At 34.5% G+C, this 16,142-nt stretch overlaps 1 protein-coding gene across 1 annotated transcript; it reads left to right on the forward strand.

Moving 5' to 3' along the window:
* Window positions 1–1,447: 1,447 nt before the first annotated feature.
* LOC101548631 (olfactory receptor 5AS1) lies at window positions 1,448–2,386 on the forward strand. Its single transcript, XM_012935749.2, has one exon. It carries the CDS (start codon window positions 1,448–1,450, stop codon window positions 2,384–2,386), a length of 939 nt encoding a protein of 312 aa, XP_012791203.1.
* Window positions 2,387–16,142: the final 13,756 nt, after the last annotated feature.

Below are 16,142 nucleotides of genomic sequence, written 5' to 3' on the forward strand. Positions count from 1 at the left end.
GAGTGCAGAACCAGGAGTAATTCTTGAGAATCACCAGCTGTGATCACGAAACAAAAATAAACAGACAAAAGTAGATGAGTATTAAAACAACTGAGCACTTCAAGCCCTTAGTGAGCAATAAAAATAAAATATAAAATCAATTTCCTTGTTTGAATCAGTTTATTTAATAAATATTTGGACTCGAGCAATAGCACATCGGGTAAGGTGTTTGCCTTCCACGCAAATACCCTACTGTTCAATTTCTCCTTCCCTCTCGGAGAGCCCAGCAAGCTACCAAGAATATCCCACCCGCCCAGCAGAGCCTGGCAAGCTACCTGTGGCGTATTCCATATGCCAAAAGCAGTAACAACAAGCCTCACAATGGAGATGTTACTGGTGCCCACTTGAGCAAATCAATAAACAATGGGGTGACAGTGCTACAATTCTACAATAAATATTGTGTTCTGATTTATCATACAGCACTTACATGCTTTCAAATACATACTTTAAAAGTATATACTTGTTTTAAAATATATACTTGCTTATCTTTATAATAATGATAGATAAATAAATTTGTGAAGTTCACACAACCTATAAGCAGCAAGGTAAAGATTTTAACCCTAGTCATTTTCTACATAAATACTATACTACTTGGGGGGTTTTGAACTACACCCTGCAGTACTCAGGGGTAACTCCTGGATCTGTGCTGAGAAATTATTTCTGGTTGGGTCGAGGGACCATATGAAATGCCAGAGACCAAACTCTGGTTAGCTGCATGCAAGGTGAGCACCATACCTCCTGTACTATTTCTGTCTCCCACTCTACCCTGCCCTTCACTCTTCACTCTTCACTCTCTTCACCGTCACTGTCACTGTCATCCCGTTGCTCATCGATTTGCTCGAGCAGGCACCAGTAACGCTTCCATCGTGAGACTTCACTCTTAATTTACAGTAAACTTCCTGCAAGATCTCAAATACACTTCTTTAGAATTTTCAAGTTACCTATGATTTTATTCTTTAAATCCTAGAATTTTCTACAATTCTACTATCCTTTACAAGAAAAATGTCATTTTTACCTATGAAATGTCAGAATTTGCTTCAAAGAGGTTGGCCAATTCTCATAGTTCTAGTATGTCCTATCAGTTTAGCCTCATCCTCTTTCAGTTTAAAAGTAACTAAAAGAAAGTACTATCACTTAAAGCACACCACTTTTTTTGTATTACTGCTTCTCAAAAATACTCTTAGTAAATATCCTCTGATATAAATGCTGGTTTTTAATTATTGCAGTGATAATGACAAAACAGAAAATAAACCAAGTATTCCAGAAAATGTCATCAATGTGATTTTATTATCTGTCTATTTGTTTCCTTATAAGGGAAAGTAAAAATATTCTCACTTCACCAATAACTGAAGTCAACTCACATATTTTGTTACCCTGTGTCTTGGATGAGAGAAACAAGAAAACCAAGATGTTGAAGAGTAATTATACCCCGCCAACTGAGTTTATATTTGTTGGATTCACAGATTATTTTCCTCTCAGAGTCGCCTTATTTTTCATATTTCTCATAGTATATATACTAACTGTGGTTGGAAACGTGGGTTTAATAATCCTAGTTAATACCAATGCAAGCCTTCAAACCCCCATGTATTATTTTCTCAGTAACTTGTCTTTCTTAGATATCAGCTATTCCACTGCAATTGCTCCTAAAATGTTGGTGAATTTCTTAGCATCCAAGAAGAGCATCTCTCTCTATGGCTGTGCACTGCAAATGTATTTCTTTGCTTGCTTTGCTGATGCTGAGTGCCTTATCTTGGCAGCCATGGCATATGACCGCTATGCAGCCATCTGTAACCCGTTGCTCTATTCTACACTGATGTCTAAGAAAGTCTGTGTCTGTTTTATTGTGTTGGCATACTGTAGCGGAAGCATGACCTCCATGGTACATGTCTGTCTCACTTTCAGATTGCCATTTTGTGGTTCCAATGTTGTCAATCATTTTTTCTGTGATATCCCACCTCTCCTGGCCTTATCATGTGCTGATACCCATCTCAATGAACTTCTGCTCTTTGCCTTGTGTGGCTTCATCCAGACCAGCACTTTCGTGATCATATTTATCTCTTATTTCTGCATCCTCATGACTGTCTTGAGCATCAAGTCCTCCGGCGGCCGAAGCAAAACTTTTTCCACTTGTGCGTCTCATCTTGTGGCGGTCACCTTATTCTATGGAACACTCCTCTTCACGTACTTACGTCCCACCACCAGTTATTCCTTAGACACGGACAAGGTAATTGCTCTCTTCTATACCGTTGTCTTTCCCATGTTTAACCCAATAATATATAGCTTCAGAAATAAGGATGTCAAAAATGCCCTTAAAAAACTATTAGAAAGAAACTCGACTTTCAAATAACTAACATTTAAATACTTTGAGATTGCTCAAGATATAGCTGGCTCTTAAATCAACACTATAACATAAACACATAGATCAAACATTCTAAATTTATAACTAAATTTCCAAAAACAAAGACAAATTTCATCTTTCTTACTTCAAAATGCTTTTGTCTTCTCTGACAGAAAATTCTTCTGCAAATTATTCTATTCTGTGAAATAGTTATGAATAAAATAATAAGCATTTTTATAATTAGTGGTCTCAAATGTAGATACATTGATTTATTTTATCTATTTTTTAGGATTTATTGTGGTATCTGTTAACCTGTTTGTCAATCATAATAGAACATTTTTAATAGAAGAAACTATGTTTCTTGGTTGATTCTTTAAAAATTGGTATCATAACCAGTATATTCTACTTTATAGCAAATGTGTTTTAAGGCTGAATGAATGACATGGATGGATACAAACATAACATTCTGTGGGGAAATAAACCTAGATTTTTGCACTTACAAAACACCATACAGAAAAACACAATTTTATTTATGGGTGAATAATGGTCATTTCAAGACTTTCAAGATATCAAACAAAAGGTACACAGCAATAGTAACTTTAATATTAGGACATTATGAGGTTTCATCATATTGTTTCTCTTCAGACCGTACTAATTCTCCACAGTGGGGATCTGAGCTAACCAGCAAAGATAATTAAGATTAAAAATTGTGCATATTATTAGCACTTATGCTGTTACATAACCTAAGAGATGTTATCTTCAAAAAGAAAGTGAACAACTGATTCAATCATTTTGTTTTATAACTCACAAATCAAGGGAAATACAATGAATAAAATAGATCTTAAAAAATTTCTGGGATCAATTGTGATGACAAAGTATCAGATTTTTATTGATCATTTATTTTTTACTCTTGTTTTACCCTGTTTTTCTTGACAAATTTAAAGACTGTGTTGTACATTTGTGAATATATAACATTGTGCAATTTTTGCAATTAAAAAACAGAAATACTGGATTCTGCTTATTGAATGTTGCCCTGTAAATGAGACAGCAAGATGCTACAGTCTAATAAAATTGGTTGTTTGGAAAATAAATTACTGTATGTAAAAATACTGCTATATTTATTTTTGAGAATTTGATATATATATATATCTTAGAATAGTGTAAAGTTTTTAGGTAGAGATATTTTAATGGAACAAATACTCTAATGTAATTGTTATTTTACCATTGTCTCAGTACTATTTGATTTTAATGCAATCGTAAACATTTAATTCCTGTGCATTTAAGCATTTAAAAGTACATCTGAAACATTTCAAAAGATTTACAGTTTTCCAAAAGTAAAAATATAAAAAAACTTAGATTCAATATTCATCTTAATTATGCTTTTTGTTCTACTATGAAGACTCCATCAGATTACAGATTAAAATATTCTTCATATTTCTTTATTTGAGTTTCTGAAGTCATGAATTATTTTGACTCAGCTTCTTAACTTAGTTAAAAAGTTAAAAATAATCATTGAGATGTCATGGAACAAGTAGTCATCTATTCATTGTATTAATGAATGTAAACTATGTAAAAATACATAATTTATCTTTCTTAATAGGAAAGTGTAATCTCAGAAAAAAAATCTATTTTTTTATTTTCCAAAATGAATTATATACATTATATTATTGTCCACAAACTATAATGCTTTTATAAACTGTCAAATTGTCTAGTATCTACATAGCCAAAATTTCCTCAAAGCAAGATTGTTGGCATTTTGGGTCCAAACTTCCAAGTTATAGGAAGAGAGTCTGACCTTATTTATTTTAGAACTTCTAGCAACAGTCCTGAAATCTACTCAATAGATATCAGGGCATTCTTCTTCTGCACTTATTTTTAGTAAAACGAAAGCAATTTTTATTGAAAGGGAAATGTGAGGGAAGAGAAAGAGAGAGATACATTTCAGAGAACACAGACTTCTCCAAAATGAAAAACCCACATTCTCCATATTTGTTACCAACAAAATGCTTTCAAACATTAACAAATTTCTCCTTAGAAGCATTATTAATTCTAAATGAGTAATATCAAGCTGTCTCAAGAATATTTCTTTGTCCACTGGGCATAAATTGGATGCATAGAAGCGAGAATATCCTCTAACATAAATCAGAATAATAATTTGAAAAGAGAGTCTCAGATATAATTTTATTAATTTGCTTTGCATAATAATTCCTTTATTTGATTCATATATAAGATCTAATTTAATCATATAATATAGAAATGAGGTGCTGGAGTGATAGCACAGTGGGTAGGGCGTTTGCCTTGCATGCGGCCAACCTGGGTTTGATTCCCAGCATCCCAAATGGTCCCCCAAGCACCGCCAGGTGTAATTTCTGAGTGCAGAGACAGGAGTAACCTCTGAGCATCGCCGGGTGTGATCCAAAAAGCAAAATAAATGAATAAATAAACATATGAATAAAATATACATATAAATGAAAATGCTTTACTCGTTGAACCACATAAAATGGATAAATTAATGTCATCACTTTTAGTAATATTAACTTTCTCTTTCAGTCTATGTTGAGAGAGAGTATTTGAGAAGTTATACATATTGAAGTGACAAGATAGGAATGTAGTAGTGAAGAAATCATGCCATGATTTAGAACTCTTGTACTGCTATTCTAATTAAGTGTACATGTGTTCCATTTTCATGTTATATGGATGCATTCGTTACATTTAAAATATCAGACTTAGGGATTGGAAAAATAGTATGGGAAGTAAGGAGGCACTTACATGCAACCACTTTGATTCTACCCCAACACCTCTTTTGATCTGGCCACCTCCAGGAATTCTTCTGACCATGGACCCAAGGGCCAGCCCTGAGCACTGCCAGATGTGGCAAAACAAAAACGACAACAAACAAATGCAGGAATAAAAATAAAACAAAATTTTATGATAATATAACTCCTCAGCAGAAAAAATACAAAATCATTTTGTACTCCATAAATATCACCATTCTTTCTTTTATGCATTTTTTTGAAAAGTAAAGAAAATTTACCTGACACCACTTCTGTTACTGTTCCAATCTGCACAGTCTTTATGAACAGAGAATTATGGAGGAAAATTCACAAATATAGAAGCATTTTCAGATATACTGTTATATCATAGTAACTATTTTTTTTAATTTTTTGGAGTCGCAATGAGATACAGTCACAAAGCTGTTCATGATCAGGTTTCACTCATACAATGTTCACACCCATCCTTCCACCAGTGTCCATTTCCCACCCCAAATGTCCTCGGTTTCTCTTCTGCTACTCCTTCCCCCAGCTTTCCTCTGTAACAGGCACTTTTATTCTCTCTCTCCCTCTCTCTCTCCTTCCCCCTCTCTCTCCTGTTTTCTCTCTATCCCCCCACCTCTCTCTCTCTCTTTCTATGTCTCTCTTCCTTTCCTTTTGGGCATTATGATTTGCAAGTCAGATATTGTGGGGTTATCATATTTGTTTTTTTTACCTACTTTCAGCACTCAGTTCCTATCCAGAGTGATCACTTCCAACTATCTTTGTCATAGTGCTCTGTAAAAAATACAAAGGCATGCATGTGGTGATGTGATGTGTGTTGTGTTGTTCATGGGCTCTGGGTGTGGCACTTTCTCTCTCTCGCTGCTCGAATTTGGTGCTCTGGAGCTGCTGTGTATGGACCAGTTCCGGATGGCTCCTCCTTGTGCTCTGCTTCTGTGTGTGCTGCTGTGCTCTCTTCTGTCTGTCTCTCTATCTCCATCCCTGTCTATGTAGTCTCTCCTCTGGTCTCTTCTGACCTCTCTCTGTCTCTGCTTCTGTGTCTTCTCTGCTTCTGTGTCTTTCCTCTTGCTTCTGTCTATTCTCCTGTGTCTTCTGTCTTGCCTCCATTTTTTTTTCTCTCCACTTCTGTCTCTTCTCCTTGCTTCTGTCTTACCTCTTCCCTTCTGTCTTGCCTCTGCCTCTACTTCTCTTACAGTCTCGTTTATATAGCATCATATAGGGTGTTAACACAGAGGTGGGTTGAACATTAACAAATGTTGAACACAACAACAAATCAACAAAGAAAGGTAAGACCATTTCTCCAAGAGATTAACAAAATCTCATCTAAGGATATTACTCCAGATTACTAAGAGATTCTCTCAAGGGTGGGATCCAAACAAGGGTATGTCACTTTCTTCCTTCCTCAGGTAGTAATCCACTTAAATAGTTATAGTAAATTTACTTCTAATATTTCTAGCAATGTCATTTATTTTTAACTTTTTGGTTCACACCCAGCAGTGCTCAGGGGTTACTCCTGACTCTGCATCTCAGGAATTACCCCTGGTGGTGCTCAGGGGACCATATGGGATGCTGGGAATCGAACCTGGGTTGACCTTGTGCAAGGCAAACACCCTATCCTCTGTGCTATTGCTTCAGCCCCGCAATATCATTCTGTACGAGCACAGTAAGAGACTTACAGTTTCATATCAGACTTAAAGTTTGGTTCTTCCTGAGGACATTCACCATATATTCCTGACCACAGTCCTCAGGCCAGGTTAGTCTCCCTAACCCCAGCAGGGTCCGAGTCTCATTGTTACTTTTGGACCATGACAGCATTTGTCTATGACCTTGCTCTCAACTTACAGTTGAGTATTGTGGTGCTTTGGCCTGGCCCATTTCAATGCCAGGGTATCTCAGAGCTTGCCCTGGGTCCATTCCGTCCCCCGTCAGGACTCTGCTTTTGGGGTGCTTGGAAGTAAAGGCAACTGAGTGGAGAAAGCAGATGCCTAGGAGTAAATATAATTGGAGTCAATCAGCTCCCAAGTTATGAAGCATAATATTAACTGTCTTCCTGTGTCCATACAGAAAGGACATTGCTTTACGGTAAACTAAGTTCCCTGCAGCGAGGCTAAAAGGACAAACACCATGTTATCCTACAATGACCCCTTTTCTACCTCAACTGCCTTTTCCCCAAGCAATTTAAGCGCTATTCCAACCATGGACCAATCCTCCTGGCCTTTCTTATTACTGTCTTTGGGTGTTTGTCTCAGATTTATTTGCATCCCACAAATGAGTACAATCATTCTATGTCTGCCCCTACTCTTCTGAACTCATTTCACTTAGCATAATACTCTACAAGTCCATCCATTTATAAGAGAACCTCATGACTTAATTTTTCTTAACTGCTGCATAGTATTCCAGTTTGTAGATGTGCCATAGTTTCTTTAACCAGTCATCTGTCCTTGGGCACATACATTGTTTCCAGATTCTGGTTGTAGCTATGATTATTGCTCTTGTTGTGTTTGTAAAATTGCCTGAGTTAAGCTTCCAATGACAAGAATTGCACTTCAAAGATAGCTGTCTAAGTACTTTGGGTTAAGGTGCTTGTTTTGAATGGAGCTGAGCTCTGTCAAGTACCTAGCACTGCATGGTCCCTGGAGCATAGAAATGTAAATATCCCCCTGAATATCATCAGATATGGCTCCCAAATCCAAAAATACTTAACTCAAATATATTACCATATCACTTATGCTTATATCACAGGATTCTTAGTTTTAAGTATCTGTTGATTTTAGTAACTATTTGGGCAATTTATTATTTCTTCCTTGGGTACTTTAAAGCTCCAAACTTAAATTTATCAATAAAGAATTAGTCCAGACCCCTCCTAGCATCAGAGCCAGAGATTCTTACAAAGGTTAAGGTGCTTGCCTTGTATGTAGGCAACCTGGTTAGATTCCCAGCACCACATATGGTCCCCTGGCACTATCAGGAGTGATTCCTGAGCACAGGGACAGAAGTAAAGCTCGAGAACTGCTGGGTGTTCTTCATCTCCACTTGTCCTCAGCTTCTTCAATTCTTCGCCAATAAAAGCAATACAGATCTAGAAACTTAATCTCAATCCCAGTAACTCTAGAACCTTATTCTCAATTAGGACCAGGTCCAAGCTAATTTTCTTTCTTTTTTTTTCAATTTTGCTGTTGAAAAATTCTATAGTTTCCAGATCTTGCAGTAAAAGTTGCTTCTTTAAAAGTTCCCTATTTTCTTGAAAATTAAAATAAAAACCACAAAAGTTGTCATAGTTTCAATACCATTATTAATTCTTCGTTCACCCATTACTATTGACAAATAAGATGTGTGATTTTTTTTTTATTTGGGAGGACTTTGAACCACACCCATTGGTGTTTGTGGGTTACAGTATTCAACACATGAAGGTTATCTTCTTTCCTGGCATAATCATGCAAGTGAAGTCCAACCAATGATATATGACAACCTATCAACTCAATCCATGTTAGGATTGATTATCCTTTCCACTGTGTAATTTCTCAGAAGAAAAGTCTGAATTTTAAATCATTTACAATTATTACTTTAAATATAACTAGAGAATATATGGTCATAGGCTTCCTGTTATCCACTATTTATTTCTAACCATCCATCTGGTGTGAGACCTGGCATCCACTTATTGAAGTGGAGATACTCTTCATGATTCTGTTTCTGGTGCATGCTCACCCATGACTTAATGCGGGTATTCATGGTATGTGTATAGTGTGCACTTTCCCACTAGATGCTATTTTCTAATTCTAGCTCAAGATGTGCATTTGTCTTTAACATTGAATTTTACACAGATAAAAGTACAGTTGCAAAAGCCTTTTTACCCTTATTTTGAACTCATGAGTTAAGAAAGGAAATTAAAATATCTCTCTTAGGCTATATATCCTGTTCTCTGCTCAAGCATCACTCCTGGCGAAGATCAGGTGACCATATGCAGTGCTGAGGATCAAACCAGGCTCAACCACATGCAATGCAAGCACCTGAAATATCTCTCAGAACTAAGAAAGATAATTTTAAATGGACTCTCTAAATATTCATAAATGATATGTGAAAATCTAGATATAATGCAACTTTTAGCATCTATGCAATAATAATAAATTATAAAATCTTCTTACAATGTTATCTACCTAAAGTTGGAAATTGATTAATCATAGTGACAATGTTATAGGATATTTATCAAATATGCCCCATGTATTTTTGTATGTGAATAATTAATTTTTCTAAGAACTACTTTTATACACAAGGGATTATTTACTGTGACTATTGTACTTTATTTTAACTAGAAAGTTTTGCTATAGCAATCAAAATAATAAACATTTCCCATAGATTTTGGTTAAAATTACAAACACATTAAATACTCATCAAATATTTAAATATATGCTAGTAAATCGCATCATTTACTTTATTAAACTTTTTAAATCTTCCATTATATGCTATCATATTTAACTAAAATGTTTGTTTTAAATTAAGTGCATGTTTTAATTTTAATTTCTTCCTTTTTAAAATATTTTTTTAAATTTTTTTATTGAATCACCATGTGGAAAGTTACAAAAGTTTCAGGTTTAAGACTCAGTTATACAATGCTCAAACACCCATCCCTTCACCAGTGCACATATTCCACCACCAAGAATCACGGTATACCTCCCCCCTTCCCCCCACCTCCCCAGCCCCCCACCCCGCATGTGTAACTGGTAAATTTCAATTTACTTTCACTTTACTTTGATTACATTCAATGTCTCAACAAAAAATGATAGTGAATTTTTTGTTGAGATATTAATTTCTTCTTAAGATTGTCAGCTTAAAAATCACATCAGCACATGCAAACATAATTCATGTTTCAACATATCAATGTAAAGTGTTAAATTCCAAATTATCTTAATAATCTTAGTATGAATTATAATCATGATAAAATGTTCCTTTTATTTTAAACAAAGTACAGAGATCTAGGTTATTTTTATGAATTAGATTTTTGAAATATATTTCACAACTTTGTCTGATGTTCTAATTTATTAACTTATCTTAAAATTTGTGTTTTATGCATTTAATTTCATCTTTTCAATGTTAAATTTTACTTTAATGGGTTAAAAAATTATCATTTGCAAAGAATCTTACTATCTCAAGGATGAAAGAAATTCCATCCTTGATTACATAATTTATATGCCATGACAAACTTTTGATTGGTATTGTGGATTTTTTTATTTTGCTTTTATTTTTGTTTATATTATTGACACTGTTCTCTTATAAGTAACTTATTTAATAGTGTTTTCATAAATTATAAAGGTATTTGTTAATGAAATATGCCCTCTTCACTAAATTTAATCATGTTTCTTTCTTGTATTGAACCTAGAATCCTATTATTTACAAATTTTATCCCATTCTTCCAAAAATTGATTTGTTATTTGGGGTATTTTCTTACTCTTATGTAGTGTGTATAACTTCAATTTTGTAGGAAAATACATTTTAATATGTCCCTACTTTAATCATCACAACTGCATATTACTATTGCTATACAATGTTTGCATAAATTTGGATTTATGTAATGGGTCTTATTGTATATAGCTAAATATTAAAATTTCTTTTTTGGTGCTAAAGCAACTAAAACTTTTGAATTAACAGCAGAATTGGGGTTGGAAGGAGCTACACCTTGCTGTGATCATGGTTTTCTCCAGTTCTGTGCTCAGGGATCACTCTTGTTGATTCTAAATCTCAGGGAACCATATACAGTGCTAATGAGCAAACCAGGACCAGCTGATTGCAAGGGCAGTGTCTTAACTTCTATACTATCTTCTGGGACTCTCATACTAGTTTAATGTAAATGGTTATGAAAGTTGTTGGAGTATGATTTTATGCATTATTATATTCATAATGAATGCCTGCAGTAGATAGACTTATGTATAAGTGCACAGAAGAGAAGGTAATTCTGGCTGACTAAGCATTAGAATATTTGAACATTTATCTAAGCAATGTAAATATGATGGAAACAGATTTCTTTAGTCCACACAATTGAATTACTCTCTGAAGTGTTCCAGTATCCTACAATATTTGTAATTAAGAGAACCTATCCATTTTTAAAATTATTTAATTAGGAAGAGATAGTACATCTTTATCAATGCAAAAGCAAAGATATCTAGTAAATAATGATTGAGAAGATGTGCAGCTCTAAAATTAGTTCTTTTCTCTGGAGACCGGAAAGATCCTAATGATCCTAATGATCCCACCCGTGGACATCTGAGATTTATATCTACAGCACAATTTCGGTTCCCGAAAGCAGAGGCACCCGACAAAACAAACCTCTACCACAGGAATGAGTTCTTTAAGTACCATGGAACCTGGGCTTCACTACATGCTGGATTTTGTGCTTTAGTTGTGAGTTTAGTTGTGAATATGTTTAGAGTGTGGCAATGTAGACTTATTTTCAACTCTTGATATGTTCAATTATCTATCCACACCAGAAAAATCTGCTGTTGACTGTATGATTTTAGAATCGTTTCCAAATTATGAAAACAGTTTGCTGACCTGTGGTGTGCCTTTCAAAATTTGTTATATCCTGTAGAAAAAGGCAATATCTATATAAATACCCATATTCCTTTTCCTTTGCACAGATGTGTATATCTTTGGCATGTAACCTTTAAAGATCTTGCACAGTTATTGAATATTCTTTGAAAGCAAAATTTCCGAGACCTGTAATATATGTTAATTGTAGCCCAAAGAAAATAATTTCTTCCAAAGTGGACATCTGAAAATGTTTAGAGTTTATCATTTAGGTAATAATACTTTAACAACTATTTTATATTTCCCTTGAGTTTATCACTAATATAATTGGACTGGAGCGATAGCACAGTGGGTAGAGAGTTTGCCTTGCATTTGGCAAACCCAGCTTCAATTCCTCTGTCCTTCTCGGAGAGTCTGGCAAGCTGCCTAGAGTATCCCACACGCATGGCAGAGTCTGGCAAGTTCCCCATGGCATATTTGATATGCCAAAAACAGTAACAACAAGTCTCACAATGGAGATGTTACTGGTGTCCGATCTAGCAAATCGATGAGCAGTGATAATTGCAATAACCCTAGGTATATGTATATATATATATATAATTCCTCTAAGTAACTATAAATCTTCTGCTATAAGATACTATAAGATTCTATCCCAAGTCTAGTTTGTCTGAATAAAGTAGTCATCAAATCAATGTACTGTTTTTAAATTAAACTAAGTATGTATTCCATATTATGTAAGTTTATGTGGATATGTGTGCTGCTTTATTCTTTTTTCTTATAAACGGCCTTAACATAAACCATAAGCATGGATTACCTATATGTGATTTTATATTTTTGGACAGATACATGGACTCATTTATATGTTATATTTCATGTATCCAGTTATGTATTTAAAGAAATATTCTATAATAGTATACAATATAATATAAATAATAAGGTATATGACATATGACCATCTACCTTACATTCATTTATGAATATTTTGTTAATAAAATTACATTCTGTGGACAATTGTCTATGAGACTGTAAGGTGACTATGTAGTCTGAGACTATTTTGTTTTGTTTAACAAATGTGGACCTGCAATACCAGAGCCCTTATTCTAAAAAACAACCACTCTTCTGGTACCAATGTGTCTTGTTTGTCTTATTCATTAAAATGAAAACTGCTTTAAAATTTGTGATGTATTCTCTAATACCAAACTTCCAGGGGTGGCCTTCATCACTGACTCTCTAGAGAGTAATATAATAGCACTCTGAAAAATAAATGATATAGAAATTATTGTGAAGAATTTCATATTTTACATAAATAAATTGAAACATTTTGTCCACATTTTCAAGACTAGCACTGTAGCACTGTCGTCCCGTTGTTCATCGATTTGCTTGAGCAGGCACCAGTAATGTCTCCATTGTGAGACTTGTTGTTGCTGTTTTGGGCATATTGAATACACCACGGGTAGCTTGCCAGGCTCTGCCATGCGGGCAGGATACTCTTGGTAGCTTGCCGGGCTCTCCAAGAGGGACAGAGGAATCGAACTCGGGTCAGCTGTGTGCTATACCCGCTATGCTATCATCACTCAACACTGCATGAAAATTAGAAAAGTGCATTTGAATATGGATTAGGTTATGACAATAAATTCAGAATATATTTTTTTCTAAGAGAAAGTTCATGCTTCTTCATATTCTACCTAAAACTCTTTTTGATTAGGAAGAAAGCAACAAGTTGGAACAAACCCTGCGTTTACTGATAGAATGAATCTGAGTTGGATTTATAATGCTAACAGAACAAAAGTACCTCATGCTTTGACTCCTGGTAACACTCCTCTCTATACTTATTTTTCTTATTATGAGTTCAATGTATAATCTGATGCTAAACATCATATTGTTTACTGGACCAAGTCATCTTGGATTTTGTCCTGATTACTCTCCTCCTCCACTAGTTTTCTGTTTTTGTGTTCTGGTGTTAAGTATCATGCATCAGATTATTTTTACAGTATTTGTGAAAACTGATACTAGTCAAACTGGAAATCATTTTATTTTGCCCATCCTGCTCTAAGTGGTAAAAAAAAAAAAACCTCTGATTTAATAATCCTATGAATGACTTGTGACAGGCAGTGATTTGGGCAAGTCTAGAGCAGAGCTGTAATGAAACTCTTACCGTTCTTGTTTCAATGTAATCCCACAGGTGATAACACCATTGTGCTGCACAGCCTTACAGGAGAAAAAAGAATTAAAAAGTATACCATTAATGCAAATTCTTAACCTTCAATTTCTTTCAAAAATATTTTAGAAACTGGAAACTTATTCTATAGTTTGCTTTCAGATTTTATTTTTAAAAACACTGTTATTACCAACAAATGATTCTCTTTTCTAGAATACAGTTAGATGGGTTCACCATGCTTTTTAAGACCACATACAAAAATGTATATGTAATGCTAAAATAATAAATTCAGTCAATGAGAAATGTAACTGCACTCATATAATGACTATATTCCCTTTTATTGGGTGATCTCAGGGAAATATCTCTCTGAGATTACTCCAATCCTGAGATAAGTAGAAACCATTTTTTTTTCCTGAAGACCATAACTCAGGCATATATTTTGAGATCTGCAGTCTCTACCCCAAAACTCGTGCATGAAAGGCATGTTTGCATTCTAAGACTAGATCTTGGAAATTTATTTTTAAATATGAGACTAACCAAGTACAAAATAGAAATCCTAACATCTCTTTTTTGTTTGTTGATATTGGGGTTCACATTCCATGATGCTCAGGGATTACTCTTAGTTCTGAACTTAGAGATCATTCCTGGCAGGTTCCCTAGGCCATATGGAGTGTTGGGATCAAACTTAGGTCAGCTACATGCGAGGCAAAAGCATGACCAACTATATTATCATTCAGGCCTTCATCCTGTCATCTCTTTCTACTCACACTCCTTAAATTTGATCATGATGCTAATCATTATTGCAGATAATATTGAGGTGTGTTTTACTTTCTTAAGAAAATGTCACCTCCTTGAAAACATAAAATTTTGTCCTTCATTGTTTATTCCTAGTAAAATATCATTCATGAAACAAAATAAAATAGAATATGAATTTAATTAATATATAAACTTACCTGTAAATTAGTTTATTAATACTTAACCATGTCTTTTAAAAATTAGTATTAAATTAGTCTTAATTCATGGCAGAGCCTGGCAAGCTACCCATGGCATATTCGATATGTCAAAAACAGTAACAAGTCTCACAATGGAGACATTACTGATGCCCGCTCAAGCAAATTGATGAACAATGGGATGACAGTACTACAGTGCTAGTTTTAATAATACTAATTTAATCATTTTTAAATTAGTATTAGGTCAAGAACCAAGTGAAACCAAGTGGCAGACTACATTTTGAAAGCAAGCCAAAATCTGATAGGCATTTGAGTATCTCATACTAACTCACATGTTGCTTTTCAGTAATGAAATGTTGGGTTTGTAGTTTTAATGCTGATGTAACCAACAGGGATATAAAAATATATGCAGATACAAAAGAGAGGTGTTTTGAAGTTGAATTGTACTTCTACTTTTTATTATTATTAATGCTAAAATAGGGCTGGAGCAATAGCACAAAGGTAGGGTGTTCGCCTTTTATGAGGCCGACCCGCATTCGATTCCTCTGCCCCCTTCGGAGAGCCCGGCAAGCTACCGAGAGTACCTAGCCCACACGGCAGAGCCTGGCAAGCTGCCCGTGGCATATTGGATATGCCAAACACAGTAACAATAAGTCTCACGATGAGAGACATTACTGTGCCTGCTCGAACAAATCAATGAGCAACGGGATGACAGTGACAGTGACAGTGAATGCTAAAACATCAACTATAAAGCATTCCTCTATCATTTTTTCTAAGACAAATCTTTGGAAAGAAGCCACCGTCATTAATTTCACAAGTGGTGTATCAGAGCAGAAGGTAAGACCCTCCCAAAACAAAAATCACTATGTTTGAGAAAGAAAGGGAATTGAATATTTAGAAAGTTAGTATCACAAAATAACTGGGTTTGAAAAAATTAAAACAGGTTAGCTGAAGGCTGAGGAAATGATTAATATTATTGGGCACTTCAGTTTTTAGTTTACAAGCAAGTATTTGAAATTACTATATCATAAATCAGAGGTATGTCATGGGATATGTTCCAATTCAATTAATTGCTGAGTATTTTTTATCTACAAATTTTAAATCTTTTAATTTGTACTGTGGAAACTGAACTGTATGCAGCAAAATTATCTGTCAAAAATTAGTCACGAGAAATAGATTATTTAATACATGTATGGTATGCTGTTGAAATTCATCTCTTTTACTAACTACAGGAAAAAGATTTGTGCTCCCTGTTAACATGAATTCCGGGTCATGGAGAAAAAAATATATACATATATATATATTTTGGAAACTGAGTGACATCATTTTATTTCACAACTAAAACGTTGCATAAACCTGAATCC

Source organism: Sorex araneus, chromosome 6 (genome assembly GCF_027595985.1).
Source record: "Sorex araneus isolate mSorAra2 chromosome 6, mSorAra2.pri, whole genome shotgun sequence".
NCBI classification, from domain to species: Eukaryota; Metazoa; Chordata; class Mammalia; order Eulipotyphla; family Soricidae; genus Sorex; species Sorex araneus.

Bases quoted from the DNA above. Each gene is read 5' to 3' on its own strand.
- LOC101548631 (XM_012935749.2), top strand. From the start codon at position 1,448: ATGTTGAAGAGTAATTATACCCCGCCAACTGAGTTTATATTTGTTGGA.